Consider the following 19064-nt stretch of genomic DNA (forward strand, 5'->3'; position numbering starts at 1 on the left):
CCCCCCCCCCCCCCCTCCACTATCTCGCTCTTCCCCCTCCCATCTTACTTCCGGTTCTTCGGGAAGAAAAAGCAGTCATTCATTCCTTTGTGGCTTGAATGGGTCAACTGAATCAGCTACTTAACTGATAGCTGCCTGCTTTCCATCCTCCCTTCTATCCAAAGAAACAAAGTTGGTTCCTCGTTTTATTCCGCTTCTCTAATCTACACCAACTAAGCTCAACCTTACCTTACTTCCCCATCACGCCTTTGGTGCTCATATTCTAAGGCATCTCTTCAGCCATACCAGAATCTATTTCTTATCACCTTCTTGATTTTCCCTCCCAACCTCATTCTTCACCTCTAGTCGATCCATTTCACTACACTTCCTCCCACCCCCACCTTACTTAACCTTTTCCCTCCTTCCACCAAGCTAAGAAAAATGCTATGGCAGCTGCCCCGCTAGAGACCTCTAGCACCCCGCCCGACACTACCTCAGCCGATACGACGCGTCCCTTTGGTGATTCCATGGAAGATAACGACCCTCACTCTACGCGAAAACGTCCCCGTCTCGACAGTGGAAGTGGAGCATGTGATTCCTGGTCCGTTTCCAACGACACTTCCGCTTCTCAAGTTCCCAACCACATCACCGATGCTCCTGCCACTTTGGGCGAGGAAGCTTCCCCGTCGTCTCGTCCGGCCAGTCGAGTGACCATCAACGTGAAGTCTCCAATTTCCGAAACCATGGCTTCTGCTCCTAGCGATTCGCCGACAAAACAGGCCGGTCCCAGCCAACCAACGGCTCCCACCGATGGGGCCGGTGTCGAAGCTCCCGCGGCAATATCCCTGTCGTCGTCGCCTGCGCAGAGTCCGGAAATCGAGGTGGCAGATCTAGAAGATATGGACCAGGATCCCAATACGTCGAGTTGGAAGCCGCTAGGGGAGGCACTGCGAGAACCGGCAACCCCGGAGCTTGTACAGCTTCGCGACCATCTGTCTTTGATAGACACATTTCCGAAGCTTCGTCCGGGAACAGAGTCGCGCGAGAGCATGGAAGAGATTAGCGTGGCCCTTGAGAAAGGTACGGCTCTCGCCTGGGCTTGAGCGGAAAAGAAACTCAAACTGAATTCGCCTGCAGGCTCGGACCTCGACACCACAATCTTCAACGCCGTGAAGACCTGGCTAGACGATGTGGTGAACAACCTCAATTCTTTAACATATGCAGTCTTGGTAGAGGACCGCGATACTTGGGAAGAGGTACCAAGCATGATGAATGGCTTGCTACGCCGGATGTGAGTAAGCCCTCTTGTTCTCGTGAATCCTCAAGACCGCCCGATCACAACCGTGAATGAACACTAATACCTGTGCAGTCAGGTGCTTGTACCGGAGCAAGGCGAGGCTCTGTGGGCTTGCTTGGAAGAATTCATCCTCAACTATGCCCAGCTGGCCCTCCACATTGTTCGTCTCGATACCCTGCTTCTGAACCAGGCGGTCAAGGACCCGAATTTGCAGCCATCAGAACTGTTGTCCAAAGGTTATTTGCCGTCGCTAGGATGGATACTGCAGATCAATCTTATCCCTTTCTTCCGTGCTATGGAGAAGTCCTTTGGCATTGAAGTCCCTAATATGATCACACGTATCAACGATAAACTCGCCTCGCCTCCATATGACATCGTTAAGCGACTGTCCGAGTTCGCGGCTTGCCTCACGAGCTTGGTATCTCAGTGGCCATACTTGTCACAGGCCTTGATCTTAGTCCTCGACATCGTGAATAACCTAGTAGAGTCGGGCGTCGAGCGACGCAAGTGCGGGGTTGACGAAGTACTGATCAATTCCCCCGTCTACAGCCGTACCCTCAAGGCGCTCTACCCTTTGGTTCGAGCTTTTGACGACAAGTATCAATTTCACATCACCAAGAAGTCTTCTTGGTTGTCCAGCGAAACCAGTGACCCAATGCTTCGCGCTGTCTCGCACACATATCTTAACTTCTGCCTTTGGAGTCGAGAATGGTCGGACCAGATTGTGGATGATCTCTCCATACAGATTCCTGCTGACATCCCACCTGATATCCCACTTGAAGCTCGGGCTTTCGTTGTCTATTATGGTTGGAAATTTGCTGTACTGAAGAAGCACATCATGGACGGGCGGATGGAACTCAGAGTGTACGGCATGGAAACGATGCAAGTCGACCTTGTCACTGTCTTTCGGCAGCATATTCAGCAAAGCCCCGATGGAGTCGATCACCCAGTTGTTCAATACCTGGTGGATTTCCTGAGGCGGAACCGTATGGTGGAATATATTGTTGGCATCGATTCGCATCCGCAGCTGATCAGCAGAAGTGGGAACGTCATCGGATTTTTGGTGGTCACATCCACGTATACCGACGCTGATACCGACACGATATGGAGGACGGTAACGGAGAGCCCGGATTCACGAGCGGTGTCTGAGATATTGGGAATGCTGTCGAGAACTTTTCATATGCACGTATCCACGTCGCCTACGTTGCTTTACCTTTGCTCTAAGCTCTTGGAACTCCCGTTGGCTCGCTTCGATGCGCGAATGATCGAATTCTGTGAACAGTTGCTATTCCATATGCGCGAGAAACACAGTGAACGGTATCGCCACGAGCTCTTAGGACATGTGGATGCTATTCCGTTACGCCTTTGCGTGCGCCTCATTCGGGAGAGTGCTGCCACTGACGAGCTGTCCGTGGACCACAAGGCCCAGCTACAGAAATTTGCGGCCCACCAACTGAGTGCTTTTATGGACATTGGTTTGAGTGAGTCTGACAAAATGGAAACCTATGAGCTTTGCGTCCAAGATTTGGCCGAGATGAACGAATTTACGGCTGGCAGTATTCAGGCCCTGAATGCTCTTCTCGCAAATAATGACACTCCGAGCATCCGCAAGCTTGCCGAGGATTTTGATTTGACGCGCTTGGTGATTGCCGAGCTTACGAAAGCAGTGGCCGACCAGCAAATCGATATCGAGGATACTTTCTCTTGGAATGGGTTTCTCTCGCGCATACACCTGCTGTCTCGCATCATCGATAGCGTCCCTGAGTTTATAACACCAGATCTAAGCGATATCTTGTGGCGTGAGGTCTTGATGTCCAAATCGCTCGTGCAGCAAGGTAGACGAGTTCTCTGGGACAGGTTATGTACTCTAACACGATGTGTCGCACAAGCGAACCCTTTCATCGAGCGATGCCTCTCCGAGTATCTGCCAAAGCTTTCGCCTGCTGAGGACTACTCGCAAGAAATCCTCTACTTTGCAAAACATGCCGTCAACTATGAGATTCGCTTCCGTCCTCCACCAGTTGCTGGCGAGAATGAAGTCGTGACCATTCCGGGTATGGAGCGAATCTGGAACATGATTCTGACTGCGCCGCCTGGTACCATTGAAACAGACGCGACCAGCTACGCCATCGAAGTATACCTTGATCATAGTGTAATCAATCGCTCCCCTCGCTCCGCAGTTGAAGCTACTCACATTGCGCTGGTCGATCGCTGTGTCGAACAGCTCAAAACAGCTGCTTCTAATCTGCGCCCTGCACATGCACACAGTGACCGGCCCATGGGGGAGTCGACGGGCACCGTATCTGAGTCTAGTGTCCACCCGGAAGAGCTAAGATTCAGCCGTTCCTTGCTTTTCCTGCGCCAATTTCTCCAAGGTTTGAGAAGCCGCCCTCAATATAGCCCCCCTCAGAACTCAGCGTCCCTCGATCTGCCAACTAAGGTCATCAATGGTGAATTGATCAATATTCGCTATCAAGCTTTCAACGGTGGTACTCAAACCAAGGTAAACTCATTGCAGATTGGGGATCTATCAACCGCTGCGGAGCTCGTTGAAGCTCTAGTACGTGTGACAGGCTTCACCAAGCTGAATACTATATTTGGAGGCCAGCGGATTGATCTCTTTGAGAAACCCGACATCACCTTGCGGGATCTGAAGCTCGGAACTGGCCTACTGATTGTTCGTCGAGACCCAGAAAGTCGAGAAGTAGCACTTAGCGGACGACGCCAGTCTTTGACTTCGGTGGATTCTGAAGTGCTCAAGCATTTCGATGACCTCTATGATCTTCTGGGTATAGAGGAGCATCTAGCGCGAGAAGTAGGTCTTTTGCTCAGGATATAGCTAGCATCGGCTCTAACTGAATCTTCGTCACAGATTTATGATTTCCTCACCGTGTTTCCGCCACAGGAGAGAGTTTTACAGCTGGTAAAGTCTACTGAGAAGACTGAAGACGACATGTTTCCTATGGACAAGCCCTACTACTTTTTATACTCGGTCCATGCGCTTTCTGTATGTCTGCGCGAGGAGGCTTTGGAGGTGAGGCGAATAATCGTTCCCTGTTATTATCTGGACGCCACTAAATATGCTTCACAGTCCTCTCCGAATCAAGGCTATGTGTCTCATAGCATCAAGGTTCTTGTTTCCGCCTTAACACGTCCTGCTATGTCGGTTACTTTCGAAGAAAATGCTACAAAGCTGATGTTCGCCACGCATCTCGTCGAATGCCTACTCTACGCTCTCTTAGTGCAACCGGCTCCTGCTTCTGATACACCATCGGATACACCATTGATCTCAGATCCATCAGCGTTATCCCGGAAACTCCTTGAATGCATAGACGTCGCGCGAAGATTGCCATGCTCCCGTATTCCAGAAACTAGTGTCTTCAAGTTGATATGCCACTCATTCGCCATCATCACCGAAGGTTCTGTGCGTGATCTCAATTTCTGGGGCGCAGTCAAACAGTGCACAGAGTTTGACACGCTTCTGATTTCGCTTTTGTTGGACGAAACTCGCCAGCCCATTCGGAAAGGCATCGCAGAGAATATAGCTGTTGTCTGCAGTCCTTCATCGCTGCTGAAGAAGCAGGCCAAGCCTGCTCGCGCAGAAAATGAAGAGTCGAACGTCGCTTCGGACTTTGGGAATCCTATCCGTGTGGACATCTTAGCTACGGTCTGGGATGCTTTCACCAAGGCCTTTCCTAGGACCCTGGATCACGCGCCTCACTCCCACGAGTTCTTTGAGGTCGCCTTTCTAGTTTTCCGTTCCGTCGCTGAAAAATCGCCCCAAGATTTGGTATTCAGCCAGTATCTCAAGGAGTGGAGTCAGATTATGCTCCGTCATAAAACCGAAGATTTTGTTGGTCGTGAGCTTGTGGACGACCTGATTCTGGGTTTCTGTCGCCTGCTGAAAACATGCCTCGATCTGGCGAACAATACGGAGACCGCGATAGACACCTTCGATCTTGCTGAGCAACTTTTCGACAAGTACCTCTTCCCTGACCTATCGTTGCCGTCAGACGACCCGATTGTTCCCCAGATCCCCGTCATGCACACACAAACCCGTCAGGAGCTGTATTCTATCCTTTGTCAGCTCAGCGAGATCGATACCAATTATGCTAAACTGGTGGATCGTCTCCTGGATGTCATCCCGCTGGATTACACATACTCCCCTTCGTGGTGCTTTGATCGCTTCAAGCTGATTCGCTCGCCGGAGGGCTATGCAGGACTCAAGAACTTATCCAACACTTGCTACTTGAACTCTCTCCTTACTCAACTGTTCATGAATGTCGGTTTCCGTGAATTTATGATGCAGCTCGAGCTCGAAGATCCAGAGAGCTCACAGACCTTGCTTGATGAGACGAAAAAATTGTTCGCATACATGCAAGAGACGTGGCAAAAAAGCGTCGACTCACAGGGATTCGTTGATACCATCCGCACTTACGACAACGAAGCGATCGATGTTACCGTTCAGATGGACGTCGATGAGTTCTACAACCTGTTATTTGACCGATGGGAGGCTCAAATCCCGGGCCCGGAACAGAAAAAGAAATTTCGCTCGTTTTATGGCGGTCAGCTCGTGCAGCAGATAAAGTCCAAGGAATGTCCCCATATTTCCGAGCGTCTCGAGCCATTCTCCGCCATCCAGTGCGAGATCAAGGGCAAAGCAAGCCTTGAAGAGAGCTTGCAGGCCTACGTCGAAGGAGAAATTATGCAGGGAGATAACAAATACTCTTGTACATCCTGCGGTCGTCATGTCGACGCAGTCAAACGGGCTTGTCTGAAAGACGTACCTGACAACCTCATCTTCCATTTGAAGCGCTTTGACTTTGACATGGTGACAATGATGCGAAGCAAAATCAACGACGAGTTCAAATTCCCTGAGCGCATCGACATGAGTCCTTATAATGTCGAATATCTTGCCGATCAGGGCGCAGATATCAGAGAGGATATGTTCGAACTGGTTGGGGTTCTGGTACACAGCGGCACTGCCGAGTCTGGGCATTATTACTCCTTCATCCGTGAGAGGCCTACGGCGGACAACAGGGGCTCCTGGGTCGAATTTAATGACTCGGACGTCACGCGGTTCGATCACGGCAAAATTCCAGATCAATGCTTTGGCGGTATCAATGACTCTCTTGGATCTTCTTCGATGGGTCAGATGCGGTTCAACAAGGCTTGGAACGCTTACATGCTTTTTTATCAACGCGTTTCGAGTATGGAATCAGCAAGATTGACATATAAGCCTACAAGGCCTCATCATTCAGTACGGGTTCAATTGCCAACCCCTCTTGCAAACCACATCACCATGGAGAACGAACTATTCATACGGACATACTGTTTGTTGGATCCTTGCCACTCGTTCTTTATTCGGTTTATGCTCTCCTTGCTCCGCGACTCCGAGGACCCTGGGCGTGAGCAGAGGTTGAAATTGGACAGGCAAATGATCGCCGTTGCTTTGGACACCTTCGAACAACTGTTGTCCCGAACTAGAGACCTTTCCCATCTCGATACATTTGTAGGTGAGATATTGAAAGTCATCGATGATAGTCCGCGAGCCGCTTTCAGGGTCATGCATTGGCTCGTGGAAAAACCGTCGGCGGTCCGCAATTTGATTCTGAAAAGCCCTCATGTAGCTGTCCGGAACAGCATGGTAAGGGTAATCATCTGTGCGCTTTCCAAACTCCAAGAAGCTCACCGAAGAGCCGACGCTGGGAGCAAAGAAGAGGAGAGATGGTTGAATAGATATTTGGACGCCTTTGAATCATTGGTAAACACCCTGGACGATCTCTGGACCATGATTCATACGGTGGGCAGGTCGTGGGATGACTACTTCGAGCTCCTACTTCTTCTCGTCAGCTTTGGAGGGGACGAGGCTGGAATAGTCCTCAACAGCGGGTTTCTGCAGAAATGCCTGGAGCTCGTGTGGCTTGACCACGAGGACCTGAAGCGACTTCGTCGTCATTATCTGGCATACTGTAAGCTTTTGGAGAAAGGCCGAAAGTTCTCGCATCGGAAGATGATGGATCTTCTGGCGGCGCTGCTGGAACATGTTAACCTCACCGTGCCGCCAAATCCAGACGATCGACGGCGGATACTGTCGGATGGCAGGTACACTCTCACTATCACGGAGAGTGGTCTCGTTCGACCACTGGGGATGAAACAGGAATTACTGGTTCTGCAAAAGATTCTCCAGCAGTATAGCAGTCCTCAAGCTTGCAGAAAAATAGTTGGTGTGTTTATTGATGCGGAGCCCGACGCAGGCCTTCTCGACCCCATCTGCAGAATGTTGGAAGAAGGGCTGAGGCTCTCCCCTGCGGAAACTTGTACTCCCTTCTTGGAGGCGACATTGGTTTTCTGCCGTCAGAGCCCCGACAAAGACCGGATCGCTGGTTTGATTGAGTACGTGTCGAAAGGGATCGAGACCATTAACAACAGCGGGGGGAAGGAGCATCTCACCTTTTTCACGAGCGTCATGATCAGCAAAAATGAGCGTATCGGGCTTGATGAGGATTGGTTTATGACGCAGCTCATAGACAAGATTCCGGACTGGGCCCCTACATTGCTTATTTACCCTGAAAGGGCTGTGAGAAACATGACCTTGGAAGTTTTACGCCAGACAGTATTCAGTGGTCAAGACGGGAATGGTGAGAACTTGGAAACGCGTCAGGCAGAGGTCGCTAAGGAGCTGGTGGCTGCGAGCATTGAGAAACTTCGCAAGCTGTGTCAGCATGCATCCAGCACGGGTGTTGACACCAAATGTCTTGAATGCATTCGGACGGTTATTGATCACTGCCTTGCCACATACTTCGGTCCCAGCGACGAGGACCAAGAAGAAGTCCGTCGCGCACATGGTGTGTCAAAGCCCGCGGTATACACATGATCTACAATGCTGACACTGACTGTCTAGAATTCATTGCATCATTAGAGGAGGTGTTAGCGGGCCTGCCTGAGGAGGTAGCTTCGGGTAAGTAGTCAGTTTTTATTAACCCTCCATGTCATCATCTAACACTAGTAACGCTCAGAATCTGATGCATTGTCTGCAGAAGAATGGGAGGACAACTCCGTCATGGCAAGCGATTCAGAGATGGGACCGGTAGCCTCTCCCTGAGTCCCATGTCTCTCCCGCTGCAAAAGGATTTGATGTACCACATATGAGAGACGAATTTACGGTAAACCTTCTTTTGTGTGCTTGTTGTGCTCGTTGCATCTACGGCGTTCCCTTCCAGCTGAGCTTGGCTCTATTAGACACGGGGCGTTTTTTTCTCGTTTAAACTGTTCTGGCTAGTGCTGCTTCGATGGCTGGGTAACGGTTGGGTGGGGGGTGGGTGTTTCTGTTGCTGTCTGTCCTATGGTCTGTGTCTGCTTTAGCCGGTTCCAATAGTGCTGTTGCTCTTCTCTCCTTATGTGTCCTGTTGTTTGAGAGTAAGATGGCTATGCCTCACTCGGTGTGATGATTCTTGAAGGGTTGTCTGTTTGCTATCTACCAGATCATCGAACGCAAATGATAGTTTGATGACCGTGAACCTTCCACAAGTAGGTACTGCAGCTGCAGTAGGTTTATGAGCATACCTACCCTACGTGTAAAAGAAGTGGGGATCCTCAGAGGCAAAGGCGTGCAGCATTACTTATGAGTATCAAAGATAGCATGCTTGAACCCCATGCACCAACCCTAGGGTTAGTTACTATTCTCGGTGCAGCTGTCTTCTAGACAAAACCAAATCATCGTCATCATCATCATCAACAACTCATGAATTTCTTCTCGCCTCTCCGATTCCAGTAGTGGTTTCAAGAATCATTTTTTTCATTTCTTTCCAAACTATCTAGCTAGGCGCCAGCGCCTGTGCAAAGAACATCAAGTTTTGCAGGAAAGTAGAAAGTGGGAGGGGAAAGAATCTATAGACTCAGCTTAGGGGGGGGGGAGAAAGAAGCAAGTGAGCAAAGCTTAGAGACGAGACGAGGAGACGCTTCATACATCCTCAAACTCCTCATCGTCGTCCTCGTCGGATTCCTCCTTCTTGATGTCGGGCTCGACCTTGACTTTCTTGGCGGCGGGACCGCCGCCGTCCGTGGCCGGCGAGGAGACGGATGTCTGGGTGGCGCTGGCGAAGCTTGAATCTGTGTCGAGCTCGCGTTTGATTCCTACTGTTGTTTGGGCGGTTGTGGTGGTGGTGGTGGTGGTGATGGTAGATTTGGGCGCACTGGTGGGGCCGAGGCTACCAGCACCACCACCAGCAACGGCGGGGGAGGCGGCGCTGGTAGTTTCGCTGGCGGAGACGCCGCCGACGTCTTCGAATTCCTCGTCGAATTCGTCGTCCTCGTCGTCCTCGTCGTCGTCGTCGTCGTCGCTGCTGGCGTCCTGCTGGGCCTGCAGAGCCTTCTCGCGCTCCATCTCGGCGTAGTAGGCGGCGACTTTGTCGTCCAGGCCGTCGACGTCGGGCTTGCGGTCCTCGTCCTCGTCCTTGATGATGGGTTTGATGTCGGCGTCATCGGTTTCGGTCTTCACAAGTGGCAGGTTGCTCCCAGCGGCGGTGGAGACGGTGGAGTGGGTGTGCCAGACGGGGAGGGCGTTCTGCTTCTCGACGGCGGCCTTGCGGGCGGCCTCGGCGGCCTGCTCGGCGGCGCTCTTCTCCTCGCTGGAGGTCAGGGAGATCTCGAGGGCGGTGGCGTCGGTCTTGGTGTTGCCGCGGACGGACTCCGGGTGGTTCTTGGAGGGGACGACGACCGAGGCCCGCGTGGGGTTGGTCTGCTGGTTGCGCACGACGTCGACCTTGTGGTCCCAGGCGGTGTCGAAGTCGTTGGGCGGCACCTCCACCGAGTCGATCTGCTTCAGCAGCTTCAGCATCGGGTCCAGCTGGTTCATCAGCTTGCTGTTCTTCTCGTGGCCCGTCCGGTCGATCCCCTCCGTCCCCTTCACGTCCTCCGTCCGCTCCAGGATCGCCCCGCAGTTCTGGCACTCGAACCCTTCCTCCGAGTACAGGCTCAGCACGTCCAGCTCCGTCCACTCCGCCCCGCACCGCAGGCACACGTACTCCTTGCGCTCCTCGCTGGGCGTGTACTGCGCCTTGATCGTCGACGTGAGCTTGGAGACTTTGTACTTGATCGCGTCCACCACCGGGTGCAGCGGGATGTAGTAGTATTCGCGGTTGACGGGGCGGGTCGAGCCGTCGCGGATTTCGGCGCGCGTGCTCCTGTATCGTTTGAATTGGGGTTAGCGTTTTGATCTTTCTTTCAGTAGGTGGAGTATGAGAAATACGAGAATGCGCTATGGAGAGTGGTAAGACGTACACTGAGATCAGCCGGTCCTCGCGCAACTTGGCGCATAACTTGCGGAGGTCTTTCTGTTGCATGCCAAGCAGGAAGGCGAGGTCTTCTGCGTGGAGACTTATTCTCTCATAATTTCGCAGTCAGCCCTTGTTAGGTGTTTTGTAAGATCGTAAGCTAAGCTTGGTGCAGCATACACGGAGTGGATGAAGAGCGCATCGACCACGAGGATGTGGCGGGTCTCGTAGAAGGCGCGGACCACGCTTCGGATGAGCGTGTTGGCGAGATCCATCGTGTGAACGTTTGGCGTGATGGAGGGAGGTTCGATTCTTGCAGAGATGGAAGGTAGTGGATCGGGTAGTGGAATGTGGTGGGGATTGGCGCAAAGTGGTGACTGAGAGAGGGAGGCTATCCGGGCTTAGGCGCGGGTTCGAAGGGTGAGTTGGAGCGAGATGGACATGCTTCTCTTGTTTCGAGGATTGGAGGATAGAGAGTGAAGAAGAATAAGTGCCGGAGTAGTAGAGTTACCACCCAAGGAAGAAAGAGAAGAAAGAAAAGATCAAAGAAAGCGGAGGACGGAGGGGAAAGTGAACAAACGGAGGAGCGTTGGAGATGAAGGAAGAATGAGCGGAGGTTAGCCTTGCCTTGACACCTGAGGCAAGCGAGAGATGCTGGCTACTTACTATGACTGGCTGGGCCCGAGAAATCACCCTCCGGAGCGCAAGAAAAGAAAAGCCCGCCCGCCATGATAGTGATTTCATCTCCCTCTCCAATGCCACAACAATTCCTCCACCTCAGCCTCCGCCATTCTACACTCGGGCTCCCCAAGTCTCCGAGTCTCTCCTATCGATCCATTCCTCGCTCACCCGCCGCGGGTCAACGCTTCATCCCCAAACCCCTCAACAGCCAGCAACAAGTCCGCTTCGAGAGTCGCAGATATCGCAATCACGTCAAAGAGTTCCAACAATGGACAATCACGCAGGAAGATCTACACCAGGATCCGGTGACGCTCGCGAAAATCGTAAAAAAAGGAATCTGGGCCGTTCGGAGTGGAGGTATGTTCTTTTTTTGTTTCTCAAAATGGAGGGGGGGGAGGGGAGGGGAGCTGCGGCCGCGAAACTTTTTTCAAGCTGACACTTTCATCCACCCAAGCAAGTCGTCAAACGATAGATAAACGCGCTCGCAACGAAGAGGAGCAGGAGGTCAAGCGCCAGAAACTCGAGAATGGCGAGGAGGTGCAGGCGCCCGTCTATGCGACGCAATTCTCCCAGGAGGATATCGAGAATGAGCAACGGCGGCCGAAGAAGAAGGTTGCAGTGTTGATGGGATATTCCGGCACGGGGTATAAGGGCATGCAACTGTAAGGAACCTACGCCAGCGGGTAAATGGGTGAAGAGCTGCCAGCTAATGCGCTTTCGTTGCGAAAACAAAGGAGCACCACCGAAAAGACCATCGAGGGCGAATTGTTCACGGCTCTCGTCGCCGCCGGCGCCATCTCCAAGGCCAACGCCACGGATCCGAAGAAGTCGTCGCTGGTGCGCTGCGCGCGCACTGACAAGGGCGTGCACGCCGCCGGAAACATCGTGTCGCTGAAGCTGATCGTCGAGGACCCGGACATCATCCAGAAGATCAACGAGAAGCTGAGCCCGCAGATCCGCGTCTGGGACATCCTCGTCACCAACAAGTCGTTCAGCAGCTACCAGCTGTGCGACTCGCGCATTTATGAGTACCTGATCCCCACGCACTGCTTCCTGCCGCCCCACCCGGGCACCTTCCTGGGCAAGCAGCTGGTCGAGTTCGCCGAGCAAGAAAACGACATGGAGGGCTACCGCGCGCGCCAGGAAGAAGTCGCCGGGTTCTGGGAGGAGACCGACGAGAAGATCATCCGGCCGATCCTCGAGAACACGCCCGAGGAGATCCGCAAGCTCGTCGAGCAAGCCCTGCACATGAACGATGACCAAGACCCGGAACAAGAACCCACCCCCAAACCATCGGACGAAACCACCACCACCACCACCACCACCACCACCACCACGACATCCGAAACAACCTCCGCCGACGAAGCCCGCCGCCAACAGATCATCAGCACGGTGAAGACCATCAAACAAGCCTACCTGAAAGCCAAGCGGGCGTACCGGATCTCGCCGACCCGACTAGCACGCGTGCAGGCCGCGCTGTCCCAGTACGTGGGCACGAACAACTTCTGGAACTACACGATCCAAAAGACGCACAAGGACCCGTCCTCGAAGCGACACATCAAATCGTTCAACGTCTCGGCCTCGTCGCCGCTCCTCATCAACGGCACCGAGTGGCTCAGCCTTAAGGTCCACGGCCAGAGCTTCATGATGCACCAGATCCGCAAGATGGTCGCCATGGCCGCCATGGCCGTGCGCGCCGGCTGCGACCCCGCCCGCCTCATCCGGGAGTCCTACGGTCCCACCAAGATCGCCATCCCCAAGGCCCCCGGGCTGGGCCTGCTCCTCGAGCGGCCGGTGTTTGATGTGTACAACAAGAAGGCCGTCGAGACCAGCAAGCAGCCCATCAACTTCGACAACTACAAGGCCACCATCGACGAGTTCAAGCAGCGCGAGATCTACGACCGCATCTTCCGCGAGGAGGAGGAGACCAATGCGTATGTTTGCCCTTGCCTTGTCTTGCCTTGTCTTGTCTTGCTTGGCCTTAAACCTCCCCCCCCCCCCCCAAAAAAAAACAAGGTGGGCAATCCAAAACTGACACACCCACAGATTCTCCGCGTTCTTCGGCCACCTCGATCACTACTCCTCCAAGGAATTCCTCTACGTCACCTCCGGCGGCATCCCCGCCGCCAAGATCACGCCCGTCCCCGGCGCCGTCGAGGAAGGGACCGCCACCGATGCGAATGCGGTGAAGCAATCGCAGAAGGACGCCTTGGCGCAGATCGAGGATGAGTCCGAGGATGAGGAGGGGGCGACCAAGGCGAATATCGATCAGAGTGGTTGAGTTTGAATTTGGGTGTTTGGCCCAATCAAGGAGCTTGCGTGGGGCTCGAAAGGTTGGAAGGGTTTGAGAGGAGTAGATGTAGACGCCTCTCCAAAGAAAAAATAAAGAATGAATCAAACAATATATATATATATATGTCTTTTTCTACTTCTCTACTAAGAGTTCGGAGTTAGATATATGTACAGAATAGAATGTAAAGGATGTGCGGAGCCCATCGATCATACTACCAAACGTAGAACTATATATAGTACCTGTGGTTGCTCTTTCGGCGGGTGTAACTTATGACGCCTGAGGTCATCGGGTCACATGACGTGAAAACGGAACTGCGACTATGTATGTAACCACCGCGAACCCTTGTAGGTTTCTTCCTTCCTGACCGATTCTATGATTCTCAAAGGAATCAAACATTCCTCTTTGGGCCACTAAATACATCAGCATATTATCAGTATTCAACATGCTCATCGGAAATGCCACGTGGACACAAGCGACTATTCTTTCCAAGTCTTACGCAGACAAAATTACACCCAATAGAACAATATATTACCGCATTATGATACATGAAAAGATCAAGATTCATTATGAACTTGTGAAGGAAAGACGCTATGTATCAAGTGCGGCACCGCAAGGACAAAAACAAGAGCGACAACGCTGAATGCACAAGGAGATTTTCAAAGGGTCAAAGGCTATCAGACAAGAAGCAGAAAAATGTAGCAGCGCAGGCTTTAGACTCCGACACCAGGAAGATAAGCACAAGAACGACAATGAATAAACAAGCAGATTTGAATGGGACATATCGCGAGAATACACAACAAAAATGCAGAACGTACAAGCTGAGCAGCGCAATTGCCACTGCTCCTACCACTCACTCACTCACGCACGCGTCTAGAACATCAAAGACCGGGTCTTCTGTCGTCGAGCATCCGCACCGCGAACGTCCGGCTGAGATTGGGTGTGCTTGTGTCGAGGTTTGGAAGCCGAGGTCGGCGCCGGCGCCGTCGGCATCGGAATGGACGAGGTGGGTTTGGCAGGAGGCGGAGGAGGGATTTGACTGAGACGACGTTCGGCAGCAGAAGGAGCAGGAGGAGCAGGGGCAGGGGCAGTAGGGGCAGCAGGGGCGGAAGCAGCAGGGGCGGCAGCGGTGGACTCCCGCTTCACTTTCATACTCCGCTCCCGCTTAAGAACCATCTCGGTCCAGAGCTTGGCCTGGCTGCTTCCCGAGGATCCTTTGCCCACCGCATCGGCCAGGACCTTCATCCATCCGTCCTTGTCGGCTGCGCTGTCAGCGTAGAAATCAATCACTTCGCCGTTGCCGAAGCGAATACGGAACCCTTCCTCCACGAACATATAACCTTCCTCTTCCTCAGCAAACGCAGACTTGCGACGGCCACCACCCCGGGTGGTGGTCTCTTTCTGCATCAGCGAAGATCGGTCATCAATCAACTTGACTGCCTTCGAAAGGTTGATCGTGGCACGTGGTTGACGGGTGGTCTCGTGGTAGGCGGTCAATTTGGATCCCTGAAGCTTAAAGAAGCGACGACGCCAGTACTATGCCATCGACATCAGCAAAAGCCACACCTGGTGCATCTCAAAGGGGACTTACCGGGCAGTCACCACCCTGCTGTGACAAAAATCCCTCGAAACTACGAGCAGAGACGCTCTCCGCCTCACGCATTTCCCGAATGCAGGCATTCATGCTCTTGGGCATATCCTCCTCCTTCGCACCCTTAGGCTTGGGGACAAACAACAGCTGGAGCTCCAGCTTTCCAATCTTATAAGGAGGTCTTCGCTGAGAAGTCGTACTTGTCGTACTCTTCTTGCTCTTGACACTGCTCGGCTGCTCTTCAACCGCCCATTCATTGAAGCACGCAATATCAACATTGTAGGGCCGACCATAGGCGTGTTTCTCATGATCGCTAAGAGAAACATATGCGCGCGCAAAACTGCCATCTCTGGCGACCAAAGTCCTCAATCGCTCCCACACCGGAGCGTTGATATCTTTGGCTTTATTTTGCTGGTTGGCAAGTTGCTGCTTCATCTCGAGCTCCTTGCGCTTGCGCGGAGAAGCAAACACACGGCTGAATGTGGAAGTCTTGGGGCGGCTAGGCGAGGCAGTAGGGGCAGGCTCCTGCACTCGAAACTTCTCCTCATCCACCTTCATTTGCAAGGTCAGCTGGAACTCAAGGTCCTGTTGGACAATGAGCTCGAACTCCTGGCCGATGGGCGCTGTCTTGCCTAGTTCCAACCAAGAGGTGGTGACGCAATGCAGGCCGTTGTCCAAAGTAAGGGCAAAGTACGATCTCTCACCTATAGTCTGGTTAGCGGCGAATGGACCACAAAACTGATCGCAAGTTTCAATACTTACCTCGTGGCAGAGGCAGATCGAGGTATTTCATCCCAACAACCTTGACGAAAAGACGGCCTCGCTCTTCACCCTCTTCGAGAGCGCCATTGAGAGCAGGCTCCGCCTCCTCGATCGTGGTTGTCGGCTCCTGGACGCTGCTTTGCTGGCCTGGGAGCGGCGGTACCGGGCCTGACGTAGCCTTCTTTCGAACCACTCCGCTGGCCGTTCTCATACTCGCCCGGCGAGTCTGACCGTTCCAGGGTACAGTGGTCCAAGTCTGCTGGCTGGCCTTACGCGGCGTGGGAGCGGCGCGTGTGGCTCGAGATTCAGCTGGATCTTCTCCTGGAGTTGGCACAGTGTCGTCTTCGGTGCTGCTGCTCGCAATGATAACCTTGGTATTGTGCCGCATAAGATAACCTCTCTGTTTGGGGTGATTATTATTAGTCCGCTGTCTCGAACTCAAGAACTGGGGGGCTGGTCCATGCTTGGGTGCTTCCTGGCCGTGGAGACGCAGTTGGGAGAGGGAATGTTCAAACGCCACCTTTTGAGATTCAATGACCCTATCGAATTCTTTGTCCAATCCAAATCCAAGGCTCTCTTCTTCCTGGATGCTGAACGGAATGTCCAGCTTCACAAGACTACTCTGTCTTTGATTCTCCTGCACGGGTGGAGGTAGTGATGGCACGGCATCACCCGGTGCTGACGCCTGGGACTCGTTGGATTCCTGTTTTGTAAGGTATGGCATTGGCGGTGGCACCTGTCCGCTAATTTTCCGGCGAGTGGCTGCCATCTGTTCCATATCGGCTGGTGTCAGTGAGGGACGCGTCTTGAGGCGAGTTCCTGGTGCTTTGACTGTGGCAATCGGATCCGGAACACTCTCGTCTGGCGAGACCTCGCGATCGCTCTGCTCGTCAGCCACAGGGTGTCGAACGACAGAATCAGGGGTAGAGGGCTCCGATAATTGATTCTGGCTATCCGGCGTCGATGGGCGCTGGAGTGACTCCCGCATGGCGGCCATCTTATCAGCAGACCTTTCCTCGCTGATGGTAGATACTTGCGACTCATCAAGTGATTCATCGACTGACTCATCAATCGGCTCATTAGCCGTCTCATTAGCTGGGGCATCAACAGTAACATTGACCGGCGTCTCTTGTGTCTGCACGGTAGCAAGTGGTGTGGATTGCCTGTCATCAAAGTCATCCTCCTCCAGCACGGACATCTCTTCCGGAGGTTGGCTGGAGTAACGGCTTTCGTCATCATCCATCTTATCCTTTAAGCTTTGCGAAGAGGACTGCTCCGAGTTTACGTTTTCGTAGTATTCTGGAATGTCATAAAGAGAATCATCATGCTCTTCGGGCTTGATGATCACACTGCTGGTCTCATCGTCATTGTCGTCGTCATAGTCGTGGCTATCATCATGATCGTGCTCCATGGAAGGAATTGGGACGTCCGGGTCATAATCGAAGTAATGGTTGGGGCTAGACTCCGCCTGAGAAGCATCCTCAAAGGAGTCATCCAGGAAGCTCTCGCTCTTACGCAGATCTCGGAGAATCGAATCCCTCGAGATGCGCGGAGGGGTGTAAACATCTGCGTCGTCCTCCGCTGCAGTATCTGTTTCCTGAGTGGCAGGGGCCTCCTTGACCGCAATCTGCTCCTGTGGCTCCTCGGGAAGAGCCTTGGGTGTCTCCGGGCCATCCAGTTCGATTTCCTCAGTTATCGGCTCCTTCTTCTCGATCATCATCAGACGCAGCCTCTCTTCCAGGGACATATGGCCATGGTTCCGTTCCGTGATGTCGGATTTGCTGTAAGATGCGGGGGCTGGTGGAGAAGGAAGAACGCGCTGGTTCCCACTTCCAAGCTCAAAAGCGGCCGTCATCTTTCCCGGCGATCCACGCTGAGGGAATTGAGGCCGGTTAGTGGGAGGGAGAGGAGGAAGGGGACGGCGATCAACATTTGAATCCAGTGACTCCACCCGGGCATGCTGCATGGGATGCTCTTGCTGGGAGGACGGGCGGGGGATGGGACTATGGTCTTCGTCATCCTCGGTGAACTGACCCTCCCCCTCTTCGACCAGTTCCTCATTCCCAGATTCAGGACTCATATAGCGCCAGTCCTCCGGCAGCACTACTGGTGTTTTCTCGAGGTCTTCCAGGGATGCGTCGAAGCTGTCGTCGCGCTCGAGCGAGGATTCCCGATCGAAGCTGATATCATTCTCATTTTCCTCGGAGTCATAGCTACCTTCGCGGGAGTCGGAGGCGACGGAGGATGGATCCGGAGTTGTCATCTCATATTCGTTGACCTGAGGAGGAGCCGCATCGAATGTCACGCTTTTAGCATGTCGACTACCGTCGATGTCCGACCAGATCTCGTTCTCGGGGTCGAAAGCAGCGTCCTTACCACCGAATCGACTAGCCCGGGACAGCGAGGATTTTGCCGGGGCAACCTGGTCCTTGCTCGGGGAAGGGGGCCGCGGGCCGACCGGGTTGGTGTCCCGGGGGTCGGGCTGCTGTGCTGGTGGTGGGTTCTGCGCTTGCCTCTGGGATGACCGATTGAGGGCCAAAGGTCGCTGTGGAACATAGACTTGCGTGGGGTCATACTCTGCATTGTGGTCGCGGAACATGTTGTTATTCTTGACCCTGGAGGCGCGCTTCAGGTTTTCCAAAGACGGGCGCTTGGAGGGAGTATATGTTGAGACATCAGGATCATAGAGGTTCTGGTTCTCTGAGCCTCTATGGAAGGGAGATCCTGATTCCCGGCCCTGCCAGAAGAGACGCGGTGACGCTGGCGCCTCATAGGGCGACGCATCGTGTGTTTTCATCATCTGCAGTTGGTTGGTCAGCCCAGCGCGCCCATCACCGACTCGCGGGAGCCACGCACCTTAGTGGTTTGGTTCCAGCTGGGGGAGTTTCTGCGTTGAGCCATTGGGCTCACTTCTGATAGCGGACTTTGCCCGGGATTGCTGGTCATCTTGGTGGAAACCCACAATCAGAGGCGTAAGGATGGAATGCAGCAGGAACGAGGCGTCGGGAGGGAGAAAACAACGCTGGCAGCTGAATCAGCAACTGTCCATGCAACACCACCTAGCAATGCAAGGTCGCTGCAACGAGGTTTCATCCCTTGCGGGATGAAGAACGCGCTCAGAGCTGGAGCGACCTACGATTTGGGGATGGGGACGGAACGGGGACGGGGGGAGGAAAAGCACCCACACAG

At 53.3% G+C, this 19064-nt stretch overlaps 5 protein-coding genes across 5 annotated transcripts; 3 read left to right on the forward strand and 2 right to left on the reverse strand.

Moving 5' to 3' along the window:
- The first annotated feature begins 14 nt into the window (after positions 1–14).
- Positions 15–8573, forward strand: BO66DRAFT_348990 (putative ubiquitin C-terminal hydrolase). Its single transcript, XM_025644668.1, has 7 exons — positions 15–1059; positions 1117–1270; positions 1349–4091; positions 4149–4310; positions 4368–8124; positions 8181–8237; positions 8317–8573. The coding sequence occupies exons 1-7, from the start codon at positions 426–428 to the stop codon at positions 8379–8381; spliced, it is 7572 nt and encodes a 2523-aa protein (XP_025504264.1). The 5' UTR covers positions 15–425; the 3' UTR covers positions 8382–8573.
- A 449-nt stretch (positions 8574–9022) lies between these two features.
- BO66DRAFT_428541 (putative transcription factor TFIIE complex alpha subunit) lies at positions 9023–10826 on the reverse strand (the record flags this gene model as incomplete). Its single annotated transcript, XM_025650410.1, has 3 exons — positions 9023–10461; positions 10559–10660; positions 10732–10826. The coding sequence occupies 3 exons, from the start codon at positions 10824–10826 to the stop codon at positions 9240–9242; spliced, it is 1419 nt and encodes a 472-aa protein (XP_025504265.1). The 3' UTR covers positions 9023–9239.
- A 490-nt stretch (positions 10827–11316) lies between these two features.
- On the forward strand, positions 11317–13693 carry BO66DRAFT_348996 (pseudouridine synthase PUS2). The gene is made up of 4 exons (XM_025644669.1): positions 11317–11589; positions 11691–11894; positions 11967–13166; positions 13279–13693. The coding sequence occupies exons 1-4, from the start codon at positions 11501–11503 to the stop codon at positions 13511–13513; spliced, it is 1728 nt and encodes a 575-aa protein (XP_025504266.1). The 5' UTR covers positions 11317–11500; the 3' UTR covers positions 13514–13693.
- A 443-nt stretch (positions 13694–14136) lies between these two features.
- On the forward strand, positions 14137–15330 carry BO66DRAFT_81488 (uncharacterized protein). The gene is made up of 2 exons (XM_025653617.1): positions 14137–14336; positions 14400–15330. Exons 1-2 carry the CDS (start codon positions 14297–14299, stop codon positions 15239–15241), a joined length of 882 nt encoding a protein of 293 aa, XP_025504267.1. The 5' UTR covers positions 14137–14296; the 3' UTR covers positions 15242–15330.
- Positions 15331–15712: 382 nt separating this feature from the next.
- Positions 15713–18897, reverse strand: bud4 (putative GTP binding protein (Bud4)). Its single transcript, XM_025647298.1, has 2 exons — positions 16396–18897; positions 15713–16275 (listed from the first exon to the last, which is right to left on the reverse strand). Exons 1-2 carry the CDS (start codon positions 18673–18675, stop codon positions 15865–15867), a joined length of 2691 nt encoding a protein of 896 aa, XP_025504268.1. The 5' UTR covers positions 18676–18897; the 3' UTR covers positions 15713–15864.
- Between the last annotated feature and the right edge of the window lie 167 nt (positions 18898–19064).

Source organism: Aspergillus aculeatinus, assembly GCF_003184765.1.
Source record: "Aspergillus aculeatinus CBS 121060 unplaced genomic scaffold BO66scaffold_22, whole genome shotgun sequence".
NCBI lineage: Eukaryota > Fungi > Ascomycota > Eurotiomycetes > Eurotiales > Aspergillaceae > Aspergillus > Aspergillus aculeatinus.